This window comes from Triturus cristatus, chromosome 6, assembly GCF_964204655.1.
Source record: "Triturus cristatus chromosome 6, aTriCri1.1, whole genome shotgun sequence".
Lineage (NCBI taxonomy): Eukaryota > Metazoa > Chordata > Amphibia > Caudata > Salamandridae > Triturus > Triturus cristatus.
In genome coordinates, this window is record NC_140589.1 from 1,683,686,372 (window position 1) to 1,683,709,125 (window position 22,754).

The 22,754-nt window shown below is 44.2% G+C and overlaps 1 protein-coding gene across 1 annotated transcript in view; it reads right to left on the reverse strand.

Moving 5' to 3' along the window:
* Positions 1-2,884: 2,884 nt before the first annotated feature.
* The window catches only part of LOC146821824 (serine/threonine-protein kinase Nek2-like), a 95,361-nt gene continuing 75,491 nt past the window's right edge, over positions 2,885-22,754 (reverse strand). Inside the window, exons 6-8 of the mRNA XM_085609384.1 lie at positions 20,884-21,061; positions 16,520-16,571; positions 2,885-3,300 (exon numbers count right to left, since the gene is read on the reverse strand). Of these exons, the coding sequence (XP_085465510.1) occupies positions 3,210-3,300; positions 16,520-16,571; positions 20,884-21,061 (321 nt within the window). The 3' untranslated portion in view covers positions 2,885-3,209. The remainder of the gene's footprint in view (positions 3,301-16,519; positions 16,572-20,883; positions 21,062-22,754) is intronic.

Genomic DNA, 22,754 nt, shown 5'->3' on the forward strand with positions numbered 1-22,754 from the left:
AATTTAAGATTTAGCTGTTCACCTAGCCCTACATACAGCTCCTGCACGAGGAGGTCTATTCATGGGCTATGCAAATAAATAGGTCACCATGTCACTTAGTGACAATCCCACACAGCTATTTCCACTGTGGAAAGATGTGGCAGTCCTATGAGGAACACAAAAGTACTCCTTTTATATTAATTTTGGCTAACTGGTTTGTGACAAGCTACACAAATGTCAATCATTTTTAATTTTATTAAAAATTCAATGGTGGTTGGATTTTTGATAAATATTTAGTAAAGTAACTTAGAATTTCTTGTTACCATGCCTAAAGCTCATGGAGGCTAATTTGCATTAGCCAGTCAGCAGCTGCCCCTGCCTGTTCTTGACCATAATGAATTGTGAACATTGTTCCCAGAGCAGAGACACTGCTTAGGCCTGGTGGCAAGATGGATTGGTGGTGAGGTATGAGAGACCAGTCAGCCCAGGAAGAGTAGCTAGGAGGCTTCAGAACTTTAATTTACTTAAAAAGGACATGGTTGAGACCTGTACATTCACAATCAATTGTAAATTAAACATTACAAAGGGACGCCTTTGATCTTCAGAGACTCTGGACCAGATTGGGCACCAGCCCAGTGGAGATGGAGCCAGTCCCAGTGCAAGTTTGGTGTGAATCATGATGGAACTTGTCATTTTCCCCAAACCCTCCCCTGGCTTGCCCGCAGGCTTCCTTCACAGGTAGAACACCCAGGCCAATTTAGACTGCCCTTAAAATAGTGCTCTGTGACAGTTAGCATCCCTGCAAACAAGATGTGCGGAAAAAAGTGGGAAGGACTGTCTACAGGAAAGTTTCTCATTGGTTAAGGTGTGCCCAGAAGTCACCCCCAAATACTGGCTAGTGAAACATACAAAGTGGACCTCACTCACAGCTCAACAGGACACTTTGGACCTGGGGAAGAACGGAAGGATTGGAACTGCTGTTTGAGACCTGCTTGGAGAACAGAGTTGACATGCTGACCCTTGGAGTCCTCTTACCACGTGATACAAGGGTCAGTTGACTGACCTGGTTGGCTACAAGGCAGGGAAATAAACTGCAAGAGGCCTTTACCCTAAAGTGCCCAGCTGGGCAGTAGTAACCCTCCAGGTGGCCTCTTCTGCAGTGATCCTGGGCCCCCCAAGTGCAGTCCCTGAGCTCCTAGGAGCCTTTGAGGTAAACAAGAGCAGCTCGTCCAGAAATTCGGAAAAGTTGAAACTATTTTAGATTACCAAAACCTCTGGAATGCCAGCAGGACCGCGCAGCAAAGATGCCCGTTTTCAATGCACCTTTGTCGGTTACAGCTTCAGGACTGCGCCACTGGAGGGTTTTGATTTTCTTATTGGACTATGTTCGAAGGTATAAATCCTGGCCAGACTAAGTATCCACCCAATGAGGGGGACTTGCTAGCTGTGAAATTTAGATTTCTGCCAGTGAGCTTTTCCTGCCAAATCAAACAGCTTCTGCAAAACCTCGTCCACCAGCCGTACAGCTTCAAGAGGATTTCGCTGGATACAGCCTGAAACCTTGCCCAACTTTCACATTCAATTTCAGAGACGAAGGTAAAGTCTTAGGACCAGGACAAACCAGTTTGATTTATTCAAGCTGCGCGCCATAAGGGCTGGCCTGAAATAGCGGCAAGGTTCCGGTCTACCATGAAAAGGGATTACTGGCTGCTATCTCCTATTTTTATTTAGGACATATCTCCAGATAGCCTTTTTGGATTGTAGTCATTTGTCTCATGGTTTATTAAATTTTACTCAGTTTTAAAAAAAGAAAGTGGGGATTTTATAGTGTTGGGATGGACTAGCTTTAGTGATTTCGAAATGCTTTACACTTTTTCAAAGTTGGTCTGTCTACTTTGAAACATACCTATCAGAGGTTGAGCTTCGATTTAAATTGAACCCTTTGTCTGGACCCAAAATGTCAGTGATTTTACTACTTGTGGTGGACTACCATCCACCCAAGTTGAGTTTTACAATACAATTGATAAACTTTCCTGGGGAGAGGTTGAGAATGCCAATTGCAGAGTGTTAAAATTAGTACAATAGGTATGTAGATTGGTTTTCTTAACAAGTTCCACTAGCAAACTAATTTTAATTAGTATATGTATTTAATGCTCTGAAATCAGAAGAAAAATAAATACAATTATATACATGAATATGTTCAAAACACTAGTGAGGAGCAGATCTATTACGCAATGGAGTGGTCCAGGACTAGAAATCTTGGAGAATTTGTTCAAATGTTTAGAAACGTGAACTGTAAATATTTGCACAACTGGGATGAGCAGAAAAAACAATGAAAAAGGGCAGGTAATTTCATTAGGACTAGTACTAGAAAAGCACAATCTTGATGGCATGAATTGCTAAGAGATACCCGAAAACTGGCAGCAGCAAAGGCACCGTCAACTTTGAGACGGGGTTGCTGACAAGCAAATTTAAAGGCGTGTGATATCAGTGGACTTTGAACTAACCAACAGATGAACTAGATGAAACTACAGGAAAGAAAATACAGTAAATCAAAAGCTAAATAGCCAGAGGTGGGGGGGGGGGGGGGTGATGAGAAAGTTAATTGTGTGTGGTGCTTTGCACAGATTAAAGATGGAAAACTAATCTAGACAACTAACTTTTGCCACCAGTTTGTATGAGAGGCTGCAGAAACCTTTGGAGTGTGGTAGAGATGTTCTCAAAAGTGCTAAATTAGTCTCCCATTCCTGAATGTTTTGGTGATGATTTAAAGACAATTACCCCCTCAAAATTCAAGGATATTACTCGACAAACCATATTTTAAATACCAATTACTGCCAATAATCTCAACATTCCACACAATGCTCATTTTTTTGCAGAGGATAAAATTGCTCAGAGTCAAAAACAATGTTAATTACTTTATTGAAATATATAAATTACACTTTAAGGGTAGTGCTTTAAAAACACTAATAAAATATAACTCTGTACAAACATTTAAATTATTTTTAAATTACATATAAAAATTATGCAGAGCAGGTTAGATACATAATTTGTCGTCAATAGGAGTGAAATTACAATATAAAAAAAATGTACAAAGTCCTTTTTTTCCTAATTATTTTCTTTAAATATCCAGTGATGATTTTGCTCAGTGTTTGAAAAAGGAGTCCTTAAAAAAGGAAAAAAAAAGCAAATCAATATTTGACTCCTTAAAAAAGGAAAAAAAAAGCAGATCAATATTTGACTCTCTCCACTCTGGGCGATTGTGCGCAGCACCGGTGAGTTCCACAGCAACAGTGTTTCCTGGTAGGGGTGTACGGCAATCTATTTTCCAAAAGAAAAATAAATAGTTAAGATTGGACCTTGCTCTGTGGTTGTTCAGTTTTACTGTTCGTTGTTACACAAGCATGCTGGTGTCGAACAGAACCTAGTTGATTAAAACAAACTGAATAGGAGTCTAGTGTGCCCACAGCCCTAGTCAGCTGGGTAACCATTTGTTTACAGAATGGGAAAGGTCTTTGGAAACAACTGCTAAGTGTTTATGCTACCAGATTTGGGGAGGGGACGACAAACTGTAAGGTGGTGCTACCAATCGCTTAGAAATATCACCTGTAATCCAGTCCTCTGAGGGCCACAGATTACCACCATTTTAAATCATTTGGAAAAACGTCAATCTTTCAGAGGTGGGGGCGGTGCGACAGATGGGACTATATTGTCCACTTGGGCCATGTGAGAATAACAAAAACTGAAGATTCTACATCTGCTCAGCCTGACCTTGGCAGAGTTTAAGGGGTATTTGTATTCCATTACGTTTATAATGGACAATCCTATGGTCAACACAGGTTAGAATTCAATTTACTGTGTGCAATGTGTGCACAAGTGAAGATTGTCACTGCATTTGACCAGCCTTATACGTGCCAAGCTCCCACACCATCCAAGTACAAGGCGTGCATCTAGTTCTCCACCCACCCCCAATCTTGCACAGACTCGTACAGAACCTTGCATAAATTAAAGATGCAGACTTCCCATTGAAACAGACTCCCATTGTTCTCCCTTTAGACGCATGCATTCACCCATGTACATGACACTGCCACATCCTTTGTAAAAACCAGACTGCAAAACCTTTGCAAAAAACTCCAAAATAGTCAACTTACATAAAGTTCCCATCAGGAATATAACCACATTAGATTCCTTACTCCAGCAAAATATTCAGCATAATTTTCGCACTGTTATTTTATAATTTTAACTTGTTTTGCAGCTTACGAGGGGAATTTCTAATTTAAGAGCAGGACTAATTTAAATAGGGAGTTATTTATGCAAGGTCAACTTTTTGCAGTGTTGGAAGTGTTTTGTAGTCTTTCCTACATCATCCAACAGCTCATTTAAATGCATGCATAAACTTGCGCAACCAACAAAGACTATACAAACCCCACAGAATACAAGCTGGTGAGTCGAGGCAAAATAAACTTGAAAATTACCACAAGAAACCGAATTGGTCAAGTCTTCTAGTAGTTTGATCTAGCACCCGAGGCACCAGTCTCATTCACTTCAATAGCCACAGCCCACCAACCACCTGCATCAATGGCTGCCAATCATTGCCAGAGCCATCCACAGCATTTTACATGTTTTGTAGTGCCGCCCCTAACAATTTCCATATAAGCTATCCAAACCGCTCTAACCTACCACAAAGTGCAGGATGCTCACACTACATTCCTGATTACACGCACCAATCTTCAACATTTACAAAATTAGAGGATTACACCCCTCCACTGCTGTAGCCTGACATTTAGGTGTAAAACTTTTGGATGCTAATCTCCCAAGAGATATCCAAGAACACATACACCTTTGTGAGTCAGATACTGATTAACCCGTTGCTTCATTCCCACGACATCAATGCAAGACTCTACAACATTCTTTTATTAAGCATGCAGGGTTCAACATTTATACTGGCCGTACCCCAAGAAGTTCAAAAACAGTCTTCGTGACAGTGCGGTGATCTCCACCTATGCAAAAAGTGCTGCCCTCCTAACATTTCAGGACCCATGGCCAGAATTGAACTTCTTCAAACTCCAATTATGGAGGGTGCAGAAACGGATGGTGATCTTGTCCCAAGACCTACTTTCAGAAACGCAGAAGTGTATCAGTATCTTAATTCCAGAGAATTTGAAAATGCAAAATGGCAAATTTTTGACCTTTGAAAAAATATTGAGCAGCCCACATCTATTCACACCCATTAAGGGCCCATTAGCTACTCCAGTTCTGCAAAGGATGAGTAGCCGTTAAGGATCTTGCTGTATGCCTCGATCCACACATGCAATGTCACCAACAATGTCTGGCTCAGTGGCATGTTTGGAAATACTAAAATGAGGATGTCTAGTTGGCAATCAGGAATACTAATCTGCTCTACAGCCACAAGGTCAGACCATGCAAAGATATTGCAATTTACTATTTAACTAACTTTTGGCAGCTACCCGATCACATGAGCTCTGGCACGTTTAAGGGCAGGACTCCCTCTACCTTCCTCTTTCATTTGTCCCTGTTCTAGGGCCTCAAGATCTTCCTACCACTGATCTACTACCCTACCTTATACTCTACCATGGACGCACTTTGCATTGCCATCGCATTTCACTAGATGTTGCCAGATTTTAAACAACTATGTTGCATAGACAGCCTTCTGCATCATAGCACCCTAGCTTTTAAAACCGGTTCTAAAGGTGATCTTCGTTGCTAAGGCCTAATTCTACTTTAACGTTTCATTGTTCGTTTTTGTTCCCAGAGCAAAAATACCACAGTGGACGTGCACATACTATAAATTCCAATAGCCTGCACATGTTCTCTACTGGGAAAATATACCATATTTAGATTTTTTTTTAAGTTGGATAGCTGCTTTAGTAAAGCTCCACATCTCATAAATTAGACCAAATTAGGAGTGGCCTATTCTATAATTTTTTTGTAGATAGCGCAGTGGTTCCCAAACCTTTCACTCCTGAGGACCCCCATTGAGCCACTACTGGAAAAACTACCTGCATGTCTGTTTCATGGATTTAAAGACCTCATTTGATAGTGTAGATAGGATGAAGCTTTGGTCAAAACTTGCTAGTTTGGGGGGGCCTGGGGAGGGACTCCAAAGATGATATTTAAGGCAATACAACTTCACACAGACCTGGATCCAGATAGAAATAGGGATGGAACAAGGCTTTCTTGCCAGATTCCGATAACTGGTCTCAAGCAGGGTTGTTTTAGCCCTGGTGTTATTTATACTCGGCAAACAAGATGGACGGAGCGCTGAAACTTTTCAGACACTAACCCAGTGTCACAGATCTGGGTTGAATCCATCATTGTTCTTTAGCTCAGTTTGCCACCCAAGTTCAGACAGCTATATGCAAATCAGTCTTGACTCTGTCTTATGGGAACAGTCCAGTCCAAACTGTCAAGCCATGTCTTTGCTTGACCAGAAACAAGCCTCCTGGGACCGGTTTCGGGCTAACAGCCCTCATCAGCCAAGCTAGCTTGAATCCAGTGGCAAAGTGAGCAAGGGACCCACGTCTGGGCATACCCTGGCAACTTATATGCATTCTGGCAGACCTCATGCAAGATCTGGACTAGATAAATGCCCATGCTTCCAGATTCTGGCCAACTGGCAAGCATGTTATATGCAGATATTGCTCTTTAGCAGAACCAAGGTGGGCCTACAGAAGCTGCTATACCAGCTTACTTTTTATTCCATGGAGAACAAGCTGCAAATTTAAATAAAACTTAATTTCAGTATTAAAAGAACAAAAAAAAACAAAGCCAGAGGGACCCTGGAGTTTTATCGATCACAAACTAATCAACAATACAGAATAAGTATCTGGGATCAAGTATGACATAAAAAGGTATCTACCAGCAGCATAGGGAGCAAATTAAATCCAAAGCTGAACGCGGAACCTCTTCTTGCAGCCTTTTTCTTTACAGAAGATAGGTTATTAGCTTCTCCCATTACTAGAGGTTTACAAAGCCAAATTTCTGACAACCATTGCCACGGTAGCGAAGCCCTCCATGGTTGTGACTACGTGGATGGAAATGCTGTTCTCAATCTGTATAGGCTTCTCTTTCGGCTATCTCAATGATCCCCCGCCCCCCAACCCACATAAAGGTTGGTGTTGGGGCTTGTAAAGCATCTATACTGATTACATTGGCTCTTTTTGGAGCAACATTTTGGCTTTTACTACAGACTTTAATGGAGAGCAGATAAAGATTTGTACAGTCCTTTTTCAGACGATAACTGACACTTGACTGCTGGGTGGCAACATGGTCAAGCAAAACAAAAAAGCTATAAGCTGGCTAAACACTGCATTCATTCCAACACTCAGATGCCTGTTAACATTCCTTACAGCATCATATCACAGTAACATGCAGTTACATTGTAAACAATATGGCACCCTAAACTCTAGAAATCTGCAGCATTAGCTACATAAGGATACTGCATTGGTGCAAAGTAGTACTGGAACATCTGCTCCTGTACTAAACATACACCAACTCCTGTTTAGAAAGTGAGGGAAGAAATCCTCTGCGCTATGCATAGAACAGCTGTACACATGTCGGTGACGACCGTAATAAATAATTTTATGGTAAACCAGGCGACAGCGTCAAGGTAATACAAAGGAAGCCAATAATTCTGAACTAAAGGGTGGTCAATAGAATTGTTAAAAAAAAAAAAAATAAGGTTTTTCGTTTAACCCCTTCGGTGCTCATGACGGAATAGTTCCGTCATGACCCACGGTTGAGCTGTGCTCATGACGGAACCATTCCGTCATGACCACACCCGCGCAAGATTCCGTCAGCACAGCGGCGGAATCTGCGCAGCATCGAAGGGGTTAAAAAAAACAAACAAAAAACAGACATCGAAGACTTCAATTAAGTTGATTATTCACAGTGAAAGTGGGAGTTATCTTACACTACAAAGGTGTAGGCATTTATTGTGGACTTACCAAAAACTTATAGGGCTTATAGCCTCCGCATTGCTTACCAATGACGGGCTTCTCATGTGGTTACTTCATTTGTTGGCTTGACTTCCTGTTGCGTTTGTGCCTCCAATGGAGGACAGGCTCTTTATTCTTGGATTGGCTGGCATATATTCTCCCACTGTTCGCGTTTAGGGAATTTATTTTAGTTAAGCCTCCTTGAGAGCATGTGTTTTCCCAGCTCTAGAGTGCGCTTTTCCTCTAGTCTCCACCATGTTGCTTTATCCCTTGTATGCTTCCCCCCCCCCCCCCCCCCCCATGTGAGCGGCCCTCTTCCTCTGCTACTTACCCCCTCAGTCCATTTTATTTGCCCCTCATCCACTTTTATCTCCCTCTGTGGTGGTTCTGTAAACTCCTCAGACCAAGAAGTTCTGCAAGAGCAAACAGACAAAATGCCCTTGCTGTCAGTTGCGGCTGACAAGGGAGCAGTGCTTTGCGAATGCGTGCAGTGATTTCCTGTCCTAGATATTTCTCAGCTGCTAGGTGGCTATCTGCATGCTAGTGCAGGAGTACCAGGCTTGCTTCTGGGTGCCCTCAATCCTTCAGGAGGCTGCTTCTTGGCCAACATGGAGAGCTTGATGCAGAGGGCTATACACCTGCATGGTGCCCTCTTTAGCATTGCCATTACTTTCTTCTCCCCAGACTACCGTACAAAGAGCAGATAGTAGTCCAGATGGCCTTTGGTGCAATCAATGTTAAAGTTCAGTTCTCTTTTAGGATCCAAATGAGGTCTCATCCTCTTTCGAGGGACAAGGTGAAGCAAAGATCAGGAGTGTGAGGACTGGTTGACGAGAGAGTAAACCTTCAGCAGAAAGGCTGCAGCACCAATTTGGTGGTGGTGTAGGGAGACTGTACCAAAAGAGCTTGAAGCTCACTCATTTGACGAGGTGATAAAAACAAAAAAAAAAAACTTAGCAAGGTGAAAAGATGCAGGGGATGTGTGTAAAGGTTCAAACTTGATACACAAACGAAGTAAGGATAAAAATGTTGAGGCATCAAGACGCTTTGGGGGAACCAAGGCTTTGCAGAAAATCTCAATAGGTGATTTAAACAAAGACATCTGGTCCAGTAACTGCAAAAAGGCTGAAATGGCAAAGAAGCCCACCGAAAGTCCTTGCCGTGGCAAACAAACAGTGACCCCAACAGTTTGGCCTACAACGGGGCAGAGTTACAGGGCCACAATAAAGCCATAAACCAGTCCCATTGTCTGGTATAAAGAAATGTTGTAGAAGGCTGTCAAGATAATGCCAACTATTTTGCGAGGCAGCCAACTGCTGCTGCTCAATTTCCACACATGGAGATGTAAACTGAAGTCTGAGATGCAAAACCCTGAACTGGTGCTTCGACAGAAGATTGGAGGCAGTAGCTTGATTAGAGGTCATATGCTCATGCCTCGAATTTCTAGTACCACTCTTGGCCCAATCTGGAGCCACTAAGATGGTCATTCTTGATCTTCAAAGCTCCGGGGAAGAGATAGGTAGTGGCAAGCGAGCATAGAGGAATGCGGTGTCCTATTCTAAACTGAATGCATCTCCAGGAGAGTAACTTCTTGAGAATTCCATTATACAAAAGTGAACAATGCAGGTTCTGTGGTAGTGAAGAGATCAAGCCAGGGTTATCCCCATTGCTGCAAGATGCCCTGCTCCACCTCCTGATGAAGCTGCCACTTGTGATCCACTAGGCATCATTAACATTCATCACCTGTTGAGTTTAAAGATCCTACCCCACCCCATGTCCTGCATTATCAGGGTGAGACCCTGCAAACCCAGACACTTCCAACGGTGCAGGGCCTCCTGTCACAGAGGCAAAGACTCCACCCCACTTGTTGCAATACACCATGTCAGAACCAGCCTCTAAATGGACGGTAGGAAGCCTTTCAACACCAAGCAAGCGGTCTGCAACTCCAACAAGTTAATGTGGAATTTGGACTCTGCCAGAGACCAGAGTCCTCTGATCTCCATCCCTCCCAAATGACCTCTCGCCCCAAAGAGACAGTCACTACAATCCATTCTGGGTGGGGCAATGATCTTTTGTAGTCTCCTCCCAAACCTGGATGGGTTACAGGATCCCTAGGTACTGGAACATGGAGACATTCAATTTTTCTACAAAGCATGCATGTGCTATCCGGCATCCTGCTGGTTGACCATGCCAGAGGCCATTTGACCAAGAAGCCTCAGCGCGATCCCCAGGACAGGTTGAAATGTGGGTTCAGAGCCGGAATACACTGGACTGGAACAGAAGCGCATCGTAGACGTAGAAGCCTTTGCAAATTATTCAGATGAGATTTTGGCTGGTTGATTGTGAACCCTGGCAATGTAACAATGGTTGTCTGGGTTGTCTGAAGTGGTCCACGTCTGACTGAGGCTAGGAAGCCTTCAGAGAGTTGTCGAGGTAGAGCAATACTAGTACCCTAAACCTCCGAATAAGGGCAGAGACTACCACAATCACCTGTGTGACCGCTCAAGGGACACTGGTGAGGCCGCAAAGGAAAATAAACTGAAACTGCTCATGGCCCACCTTGAACCGGAGATAGACCGCATGCCTACAGGACAGGAAAACAAACAGGCATCCTTCAAGAGCAGCCCACCATCCAAGTCTCTGGTAAATAGAGCATGTAGAGACCGCATGCCTACAGGACAGGAAAACAGAAACAGGCATCCTTCAAGAGCAGCCCACCATCCAAGTTTCAGGTAAATAGAGCATGTAGAACCTAGGTCAGCATGAGCATCTTCACTTTACCCTTCCGCAGGAAGAAATTAAAGGGGCGTGGGGCTGACGTCTAGAATAGGACAGATGTCTCAAACATTTTTGGAACAAGAAAATATTGGTAGCATTATTCAGCTTTGATTTCAGTGGCAGGCTCATTTTCCCCCCAAAAAGCCTGTATTTACCACAATAAAAACAGCCTTGTGGTCCACCAAAAGCTGCTCCAATAAGAGTGCAAGATCCGGCAGAAAGGAATAATCCAATGAGGCTACCTGCCAGGCCCATCTGTCAAATATAATTGCTTCCATTAGAGGAGAAAATATATGATCCTGCTTCCCACAGGAGTCGTGTGCCACCAAGGGTTAACTAAAAAGGCTTGGAGGCTGCTGTTGGACTCTGGACTGGGAGGATTGCTGTCCCTGAGGGCTTGAAAATAAATTTATAACACGCAAAACTCAGCCCAATGGGCATCAAGGCGCCTAACATAATATATTGAATAACCATGCAATGCTTAATAGGCTTTCCCAAAATACCAGGTCTTGAGAGCTCTTAAAGATGGGCAAGGATGAAAGGGCCCTGAGCTCGCAGGTGAGAGCATTCCATAGTCGGGGGGCCACTGATGCAAAGGCTCTACCTCCCCATCTTGTCTTTTTAATGCGGGGTATAACAAGGAGGTTCTGTTGAGAAGATCTGAGACATCTGCTGGGTACATAGTTAGAAAGCAGAGATCCCAGTCCGTCGGCCGGTCCTGCTGTAAGAGCCTTTTGGACTAGGCAAGTAATTTTAAAAGATGCGTTGCTCAATGGGTAGCCAATGAAGATTCTTCCTGGCTAATGTGGTGGAGGCGGAGCAAGGAAGGTCCAGAACAAATCGCTGCTGCATTCTGTGTTACTTGCAGGCGATGTACCAATCCCTTGTTAATCTCAGTGTATAGCGCATTGCAATAATCTAAGCGAGATCCAACCAATGCTACCACTGTTTGTTTTCTTGCCTGCGGGGATAAGTAGTGAGCTATTCTGCGAAGGATTTTTAGAACTCCCCAGCAGGTAGCTACAGTTCTATTGATCTGTAGGTTCATGGCCAGCTCAATGTCAAAGATGACCCCCAGGTTTCTTGCAGACTGAAGGGGTCGGACAGGTTCCCAGTGATGGCGCCACCATTCACTCGACCAGGCGACCCTGTCCTTTCCGAATATCAGCACCTCGGTCTTGTCGCCATTCAGCTTCAAGGAATTGAGAGTCATCCAATCGGCAACCGATTGCATGCAACTCCTGAAGCTGAACGCTGTGGTGCTGGCCGACCGTGACAGGGACACCAGGATCTGAGTGTCTGCATACGACACTACCTCCATCCCCCGAGATCTTACTAGTCTAGCAAGTTGGGCCACATAGATGTTGAATAGGGCCACATAGATGTTGAATAGGGTCGGACTTGGAGCCGACCCTTGTGGCACCCCACATTGCAAGGACTTTACAGGGGAGAGGTATTTGCCCATTTGGACCCTCTGTTCCCTAAGCTCTAGAAAGGAGGATAGAAGGTTAAGGTCGGGCCCCTGCACCCCCAACTCCCTCAGTCGAGATGTTAAGACTGAGGGAGAAAGGGTGTCGAATGCAGCAGTCAGATCCAATAAGACCAGCATCGTGGTCTGTCCTTTGTCTATCTTCATCCTGATGTTGTTGGTCACAACAGTGAGTGCAGACTCTGTGCTGTGTAATTTTCTGAAACCATGTTGAGTCTGATCAAGGAATCCAGAGGAGTCCAGGAAGGCGGACAGATGATGGTTCAGGTGCATCTCAAGCATTTTAGCTGGGGCAGGTAGAAGAGAAATAGGTCTAAAGTTTTTTAGCACTGCAGGATCCAAAGAGAGTTTCTTCAGTAACGGCCTGAAGATGGCCCTCTTCCAAGCCGAGGGAAATACACCGTGCTCTAAAGCACTATTCATAACCTCCAGGATGTAGGGAAGGAAGGTGTCCCTGCATTCCTTCAGAGTTTTAAGCGGACATGGATCCAAGGGAGAGGAGGACTTCGTCCTATTCAGCAGGAGGTTAAGATTTTCCAGAGTGACAGGAGGGAATTTGGTAAGGGTCTTGTCAGGATCCTTTGACCATGTTTCTAAAATTGACAGATCCGTGGCTATATGTGTTCCCAGACGCTTCCTCTGTATTTCCAATTGCATGGAAATGTCTACAATTTTCGTGTGAAAGAAGCTTGAGATGTTGTCACAGAGCTCCTGAGAGCCTATTATAGGATCAGGTGTCTGTAATGAGCAGAAGGAATCTACGATTTTGAAAAGTTCCCTAGATGATGTCAAGGATGTAGTAATGTTGGAGAAGTGGTCTGGTTTGGTTTTGATAACTGAGGTCTTATAAATCTTTAGGGAACTTTTGTACAGCTCTTTCCTTAGTGTCCCATGTCCTCCTCCACTGTCTTTCCTGTCTTCTACATCCTTGTCTCATCAGCCTAAGTTGCTCCCCAAACCACGGGGCAGAGGGTTTACGCCTCGCAGCATACCTAGGGGTGGCAGGAGCCAAAATATCCACAGCCCCAGAAATGCAGTTGGCTAGTTCCGAGGCTGCCTTCTCTGGGTCTGAAGTCAGGGAAAAGGTTCCGAAAAACGGGGCCAGGGATTCATTAGAGATTTTTGTAATGTCGCTTACATTCTCTTGAAGAAAACTCTTGAGGTGGTAAGTACGATAGGTACTGCTAAGTGGTCAGTCCAAACTAGCTGTTCCGGTGGGCCTGTCATGATCCGGGAGTCATTAGAAAAAAATTGCATCCAGTGTATGGCCTGCTCTATGTGTGGGTTCCCTGACCAGCTGTGTGAAATCGCAAGCATCTAGGGGGGCTTGATAATAGTCAGGTCACCCATCCTGAACCTGAAATGATTGGGGTGCCTGTTGGGGTGGACCTTGACATGGTCTGTAAGCAAAGCTCTGAGCAATGCCTTGAAAATTGAGAAATGGTTGTTGATCCTGCCTGTGGGTGTGGAAAGAAGGTGTGCAGTAGCTCAATATATCTTAAAGCACTCAATAGCAGTGTTTTTAAAAGAGGCGAGATCCATCAAATGCATATTCATGAGCAATGCCTGAACATCATAAGCCTGTACATCTCATCCACAGGAGGCATCGGAGCACCATGTTAGTACCAAGTGCTCTAGCTAAGCAATCTGTTTAATCAAGGTCAGACTTTATGAAATACTGGGTCGCATCCTAGCCATCCTCATCCTAAAAGGAGGAGGCAAAATGGCTCGAAATTACTCTGGGACTGCAGGTAGAAATTTCAGGAACTGAGTGCCATAATGCGCAAAAATATTCCAGCAAGCAGCTGGCTTGGAGTGACCCAAGGCTATGGCTCGCAGAGGAAAAACTTACCAAATGCCTCCATTCGGACTCCGTCCGGTGGGGTCAAAGGGAAGGAATTGCGGTAATCTCTCCTGGTGAAGTTCTGAACAACCAGGATCTCCCAAATAAAATGGTGCGAAAAAGGCAGGGTCACCTGAACCTGGCCTATGGCAACGTGCCCTTATTCTGTTCACTGGTGGACAGAAACAAGTTTTTGACCAAGTGTACGAGAGGGCCTTGTTAAAAAGGCAGCAGCGGTTCGGATGGTTGCATCTCCCCTGTGAGGACTGTAGCTACTTCGACTGAGGTGGTTGTAAATTTAGGCTGCCCTTCTAATCACCATGGTGAAGGAAGTGGACTTCTGTAGAAGGACTAAGTGAGGAAACTAATTCTGCATCAGGGAGGAAGCTATTAAATATATATAATGTGGGGGAAAATATTTAAAAGAAATTGTTGCCTCTGGTCAGAGTCCTGTTGAAGTACTGGAGAACAGCCTATAGGAAAGGTTGGCTTTTGTAAGTCAGAATCAAAAGCAGACTGGGTGCTTAGGAAAAGAAGTCACAGGCAGCTGATATGCTTTCAGAGTCATACAGAACTAAGGGCTAGACATCCTTTTGCCAAGCCAGTATGGGAACTGGCATAGATTGCAGTGCTGGGTGTAGAATCAGCTATGGAGTCAACCAATTCTGAAGCAGGTTCGGGAGACACAAAGTGGAAGGGCAGACCCACTGATGGTAACCTAGCTGGGGTCTCTGTGGATCCATGGGACCTGTAAGAAAGTGTGTCTTATTTCATGGTTAGCCCCCACTTTTTGCCTGATTGAGGTGGTTTCAATTTTAGTGCACAGGGTCCCTGCCAGCCACGTCCCCTGTGCCACTGCTTCCTTAAAAACAAATTCAAATGTGTACTTCCACCCCCTGTAAGTCCCTAGTTAATGGTAAGCTGTGTACCTAGGGCTGAGGGCCCCCCTGGCACCCTCTGGTGCTACTTTGCCCCTCCACCCTGCCCCTACTGGGACCTTGCCACTGCCCCGACAGCTTGAATGTCTCTGTGAGGGAGAAAACGACAGTCTACATGGCGCCCTGCCTGGGTGCCAAGCCAGCCAGCACTGCTTGAAGGCAAAGGTAAATCACCCCTCTAGCAGGCCTCACAGCCTTAAGCCAGGGTTCACTATACCACAGGTGAGGGCATATCTGCATGAGCAGATACGTCCATTCAATATTTGTAGTCCATTCCCTAATATTGTAAGTGTCAGGGAAGCCATTAATATTACACGAGTTGGAATCTCAACAACTTGAGTGACACAGCACCATGTTGGCTTCACTGAACACACAAGTGTTTGGTACCAAACTACTCCTTACAATAAATCCACACCGATGTCAGTGTGGGATTTGTGCCATGTAACCAGAGGGCATCTCCGAGATGACCCCAGAAAACCTACAGACACTGGTGTGGTCTGACTGGCTGCAAGCAGGCAGCCACCCCCAGACATGTTTGAGCCCTGGGTAGAGATCCCCTGCTCTCTGGCACCAGAAACTGTGCACACCTGGGGCAGAGGTGTCACACCTACTACCTCAGTATGGGCCAGTGCTCAAAGAGGGAAGCTTCAAAGGCCTGCCGCCTTTGCAATGCAACCCCCAGCCTCTGCTGCTAGCATACAGCAGCCCCTGGTTTACACCCCCACTTTGGGAGGGAAAACCGACATGAACAATTAGGAGAATAGGTGTGCTCACATATGCCAACTCCACCCCCAAGTTGGGGGAGCCAAGGTGAAGCACATCTTTCAGTCCCTGCCATCTTAAAGGAGGGTGGCACGAAACATCACCTCCCCTGCCTGGCAGTCACGGCCAGACGCATCACCTCCCTTGGCAGTTAGGAACTGACGCATCACTTTGCTTTTCCGGCGCCTCACCTTCCCTGCACCCATTTAGTCTTTGAATTTTGACTCACCAAATATACTTTGTACTACAAGAAACTCATCCATGGATTTCTATTGACAACTTATTTAACATTTGAAAAAGGATTTCTTTACTTGCGTGCGTTGGATTGGTCGTTTTAGTCTTGTTTTATTCAGATAAATATTGGCAGTTTTTCAAAACTGGTGTGGACTTGTTTTGTAGTGTTTTCCCTGTTACTGTGCATGTACGTACAAATGCTTTGCATATCGCCTCAGATGAGCTGAACTGCTCCTACAAAGCTACCAAGGGGGTGAGAAGGTTCTTAGCTGTGTGATTCACTGACTAGAGTGAAGGTCCCTGAAAGCCAGTGGCAACTAGAGCACCCATTTCTAATTGTAGCAATTCATAAAAGTTTACAATGAAGGCACGCACCTTCTCTGCAAGCATCTCAAGCATTGTCAGTGAATTCTGAGATATAAGTTTCAGACAGGACAATTTGGGTGTAAAAGGATATGCTCCAAAAACAAGAGGTAAGTAACAGTTTAAGGTACAGTATTAAGTCAGCAGTACAATTCTACATATATGTTCACTGTACCTTGGAAACTCATGAGCAGGTTTCTTCGCCACAGGGTGTGCAGGTGAAGGTACTGAAAGAATTACGGAGGAGTTTACATTCAATGTAGGAAGCAATAATTCTGAAAATCATACTTTGACATGAGCACTATTATTGACCCAAATTCACACTAGTACAACAACTCAGTAATTGTATCAAGTACAGTAATTGGCACAGAACCACCAACACATGACGTGACGCATGCGCTACACACCTTGTGAAACAGATGGACACCTAATCACTTTGTTTAATAGAGCTATTAGGGTTCACAGTGGGCTCTGAGCCAACTCAGTCAGGAATCAGAGGATTTAGCGCGCCCCCAGCATGACTCTGGACGGATGGTGGCACTTTAATCTCCTCGTGCTATCTCTAGAAACCCGCAGTTCAAGAACAGTCAATATATGATTCTTCATAGGTCTTACCTCACACCTGCGAATAAACTGTCTTCTCGTCCAGTGATTGTGCCGGCCCCAGGTGCCGAGCACAGTCAGATGACTTTCAGCACATGCTTTGGGTGTGCCCAGATCTTGCCAGTTTTCCGTGCACACACGATTACACAGAGCTAACACTTTACTCCTGGGAAGCTACAACGCAGGGCATTTCTCCAAGGAGGGTAAGATTTAAGGTGCATATAGCCCTTCCTCAAGCCAAGCGCATACCAACCATGTGCTGAGTGCACAACAGCCCCCGTCCTATCTTCAGCGGTGTTGTGCCTTGCTCCGTTGGGGTGAAACAAAGTTCTGTGCTGCACTGGGAGAAAGCCCAAAGAATGAAACATCCCATAGCAGCAGCCTGGGACACCATGCGAATACAATTCAAAGCGCATATAGCAGAGTATCCCTCTACCACCACACAGTCTGCTCGCATGTCTTCTTCTGATGGGGAATAACTGGGCATACAGTGGACCTGGCCCCACACTACTCATTCATGGCCAGCTAACTAATATGGAGGTGACTTGTCTCACTACTTACAGCCCCCCAACCAGTATTGAGGTGGGTCTGGCTTTTCACCACTTCTTACTCACAGCCCTCCATCTAGTATCCCCTCATTCTCCTAATAATGCTTTCCCCTCGTATTGTCCCCTTCATTCTATCCTCTCAAAGTTGGACTTCCCAAGCTTATTTTTATCTTGATAAATTTCCTCTTGCTCCATGATTGAGGACCGAAGTAGCTGCCGTTACAGACAGTGCCACAGCAGACAAACTACTTAACACCAAATGTTTAAGATGACTACATCTGATATATGTAGTGCAAAAACCTTGCATTGTATTACTGTATTGAATAATTTAAAAGCCTAATAAAAATATTTGAACAATCGAGTACAGTACTTGGGTATTCATAAATCATATCAAATAACTAGCATTTGAAAACATGACACTAGAGGCAGCTATTTGAGGAAATAACTAGTCAAATGAGTTAATGTACATTTTATGAAGAAAAAAAACGTTTTTCCAGCTTGAAGTGCAATGCAGAGAAAATGAAGATTGCCACTCCACGATTAATTTCTGAAGATAAAATTTGGGGTTGTATTCTAGGACACAAGATGACTATAGTTTTAGACTGTACAAAAAACAACTATTAGTTGATGTAGAGCATGGGCGAGAAGGGTTCCCAGAAGGTGAAGACAGGGTCCAGCTTTTAAATTCAAATTGAACAGATCCTAGATAACATTTTTCAAACCCACATAAAAAGTTGTGGGTTCATTAAAAGGAAATCTTTTGACACTTCACAACTAACCGATCCCTCCCCACATTTGCAGTTGGAGAATTTACTTCACTTAACTCCATGCCTTGGAATAAGGAGCAGGAAGTGGTATCCGTCCAGGCGTCATGTTTGTGGCAAGCCGATTTAAATTTAGTGGGGTGCTTTAATTTGGGGCTGATCAGCATGGCGATGACTGTCACTTGGGTTCTATATATGGATCGCACAAACTGGATTCTGAAATCCGTTTTATAATAGATTTTTTGAAAATCCAATTTAAAAAACGCATGCTAATTTACTTGACGTCCGAGAGCATGAAAAGCGCTTTTGCTGCTTCATTTGGTATTAAATGGTCTCCACAGTAGGATTGGAAGGGATGTGGTCATATCCACTCCCTTTTCTTCACCCAAACTCTAGGTGGTCTATGTGGTCTTCACTACATATCCAGATTCAGTCTCCACCATACTATGGCAGGATGCCCCCTCGACCTTCTACGCCATGACTCCTATGCAGCGTTCAACGTCTAACCCTGACCATCTTCCTCAAGGTTTCATTTGAGTGTTTGGACAACTACAAAGCAGCCCAACACGTGAAAGGCAGTCACAGCCTACATATCTACACTCTGAATGAACTGCAGGCCAAGATTACTCTGAAAAGTCACCACTTTGTTTCCAGTGTAGTTATACAGTAGAGCTACAGTTTGGTTAACATACATCACTTCTCTATTCCACATTATTTGGCACAGGAGCAGCGAATTAAAAATCAATATATTGAAAAAAGGGTAAGCATAGTCTGCTTATAGCTTAACGTTTATACAGAGCTCCTTGGCCCTCCTAGACCACATACGCGACAGGTAGCACTCCAAGGATGGACCTACCCTAATAAAGAGGGGTCAGCATTACCTCTAGGATCAGTATGCTTGGAGGAAACTCTAATCAAGACAGCTTCCTCCAGCCATCAGTGAATGCTTTGCAGCAATGGAAAGGAGTGCTAGTAACTTCTGGGCAAAAGTCCTGACCGTGAAATGTCTGTTCAACACTGGTACTTTTTTCACAACATTAGCTCTATGGAGAACGTTATCCTGGGGGGGGGGGGGCATGTTGAGGTGCACAGACTACCTTTGGACTCCTGGTTTTACTTTACTGATCACAAACTCTCAAAGGAACAGAGGTGCTGATAAAACAATGCAGCAAACTTTGCATGAAATACTTCATCCAATAATGGTCTTTGGGCACAACTGGGAAACAGTTACCCGATGCCCCAAGGGAAAGTTTCATGTGAGAACTACCGGAAAACAGTAGCCTAAAAAGAGTCCCACTCAAGCCAAACTGCTGTAGGGTTCAAAGAACATACATGTACAGTCAACCGCTATCCAAACAAGCCAGCGGTCAGAGAAAAGTTACACAACTGATCCCAGTACATTGAATGGGGCAGTTTAGCAGTGGGTCAGTGACCAGGATAGTGCTCTGCAGTTCAAAAATCCATATGAATAAGTCTACCAGTTCCAGTCAAGAGCCCACCCTCTCCGCAAGGCTTCACCAGTTACCAAATCGGAAATAAGAATTGGGTACTGTGGTGTTCAGCATATTACAGATGTGTGTAATGCAAGATCACCATCTATATCCACGATTGACAGTTGTAATGATTTCAAACAAACAAGTTAGATTCCACTAGTGTTGGGAGTACTTGTGGGGCTTAGTGAGTGGTCAATCTGCCTGACAATTTGCACCACTGACTGTAGCTTTAGTGGAGCAGACCTAACCAAAGTCAAAGGTACTGCATCACAAAGGAACCAGCTGAGCACTGCTACTTACCATCCAAAGATCAGACTGGTGCTGTCCCTGGTTATGTAAACTACAGGAAACATTAGAAGAAAAGCACAGAGACCAGCAATTAGGTTTGTTATACGTCTATATGGTACACTCCAGTCACATGCGGACCACGATTCAGAGTCCAATACCTACCTGCAGATCACTGACAAGCAATATTGCTCCAGCTGAAACTGGGATCTGAAGGCCCCCCCGCTTCACATAGTAACAGGCTGCTTCCAACTAGTCCATGTTCCCCACATTACCTGCAGGGTCAGGTGCAAACAGCATCCACCAGAGATGGCGGTCTGGAGTGAACACCATAGTCTAGCTGCAAAAGGTAGCATCAATCTCACCACCATAGACTGCTGGACAAGTGAGCACAATGGAGGACATGGCAGTAAACACCTTAACTTCTAAGCGGTAACCACATGCCAGAAATCTTGTTGTGAACAATTCTACTGTGCTCATAGCAAGGGCAGAAAAAAAAAGATTTCAGAAAATGGAATCCCAGCATAGTCCAAGAGGACACAAGCTTACTATCCAGGCATTCCCTACACTGCCTGTGTGGCTGCAGGAGCATTTCCTGCAGGCTAAGTTAACCCACCCACAACTCTTCACCCAGTTCCCTTGATATAATCACACTTCAATTGCGTATCAAGATACAAATGCTGCCCCCCTTGCAACTGCTGGGAGGACGGGGGAGTGCACACCACCGAGTAAGCGCAGAAACTCAGGGTAACCAATCAATAAGAGCCCCTAATTATGTGGCATCTTGAGATTAGTGTTAGATTCTTGAAACATGCCCTCCCCACTGAGCCCAGCAATCGGTCATACCTCTTGAGAAAGTCATAGCTGCCTTCCTTGGCAAAGGATCAGTGGACGGGCATGGGCCGTAGCCATGTACAGTACATTTGGGCTTCGTTTTCTCTGGACTCACTCTTCTTTCAGTAGAAGTCCAACGGGACAGGAGTGGGTTCTTTAGAAGTTCATGAACTGAAGGTCGTTCGTAAGCCTACAATACATCATTGAAAACACAAATTAGCTGTAACAGGTTTTCCTTACAATAATTTAATTTCAGAGACAATCAGGTAATTCCAATAGTTTGAGTGTTTAACATTTACCCAGAACTACACGTCATGTATTAGAAACAAAAAACAGACCACACTCACAAGGAAAGGGGTAAAGAATGCTTCTGGTCACTGAATGCGCGACCAAAAATAAAACTAAGTCAATTGTCAAGATGCTAACCTGGAGGTGTTGTGGAAAAAACAGAAATCAAGGTGACTGCAATGAACTTCACTTGAGCACTAGGATGGAAACTGTAGGTGCAGTTTCCATTTATTTCTAAGTCTCTTGGTACATTCTCCTAGTTTGACTACCTAGCTTGAGAACATGCTCCAGGGGAGGCTGGAAAATGAAAATGCACTTTGCTTCAATTTCCTCCGGAAGTAAAATACCTTGATTTTTAAGATTTGTTTTTCCAGTGCTAGCAGTGTATGAACAATTGTTACTTACCTGTAAACAGGTGGTTCTCCAGTATTGGTGTCTTTCATAGATTCACATGCTTGAATATTCCCCGTCGTCGGAGTGGGAGTCCCACGGTAAATAAAATAGCAATATATACATATATATATGTAGTAAAATATATACATAAGTAATCATATAATTAGTGCATATAGGTGTAAAACACACATAGTGTACCTATAAGAGAAAAACTCCATAGGAATACAATGGAGAGAGACAAAAGACCTTTGTAGTCTATCTCTGTCATTATGTAAGTCCGAACTCCAGCCAATCAGGCGTCAGCCCCTCTCTAGAACCTTCTCCTCAGAGCTTCTCACCTCAGATTTTCGTAGCACAAGAGTGACTGTAAAGTGCATGAGGAGAAGAGAGCCTCTGAAGGGAGGAGGGAGGGTCGCATGTGAATCTATGAAAGACACCAATACTGGAGAACCACCTGTTTACAGGTAAGTAACAATTGTTCTTCTCCAGTATTAGGGTGTCTTTCATAGATTCACATGCTTGAATATAGAATAGCTAGCAGTAACAATCACCATTGTTTCCATGCCAAATAGATTCAACATATATAGATAATCAATCTTCTTATGCATAAAAACAGTATTGAACAACTGTAACATTGTAAATGCATAATATATATGGAAACAATATGGAGGCGGGAGGAAGAGGCTCACCTTACTTAAAAAGATTGCGCAGCACTGCCTGTCCCACCGCAGCATCCTCCTCGCTTAAAGTTGCTAAGCAGTAGTGCTTAGTAAACGTGTGTCTGGTCGACCACGTAGCTGCTCTGCAGATGTGTTGCAAAGATACTCCAGCAAATAAGGCAGTAGATGATGACACTGCCCTAGTGGAGTGTGCCCTCACTGGAGACTGCAGAGGTTTATTTGCCCTTTGGTGGCAGAAGACAATAGCTGCCGAGATCCAGCGTGCAATCGTTGGTTTAGTAACCTGACGTCCTTTATGACAGCGTCCATAAGCTATAAAAAGTTGATCGGATTTCCTGAAAGAAGCTGTCTTACTGATGTAGAACTTAAGACACCGCTTGACGTCCAAAGAATGTAATCTTTGTTCTGCAGGTGTCTGAGGATTGGCAAAAAAGGTCTTTAATATTACTGGCTCATTAATGTGAAAGTCAGTAGGCACCTTGGGTAGAAATGATGGATTGGTGCGTAACACTGCAGCATCCG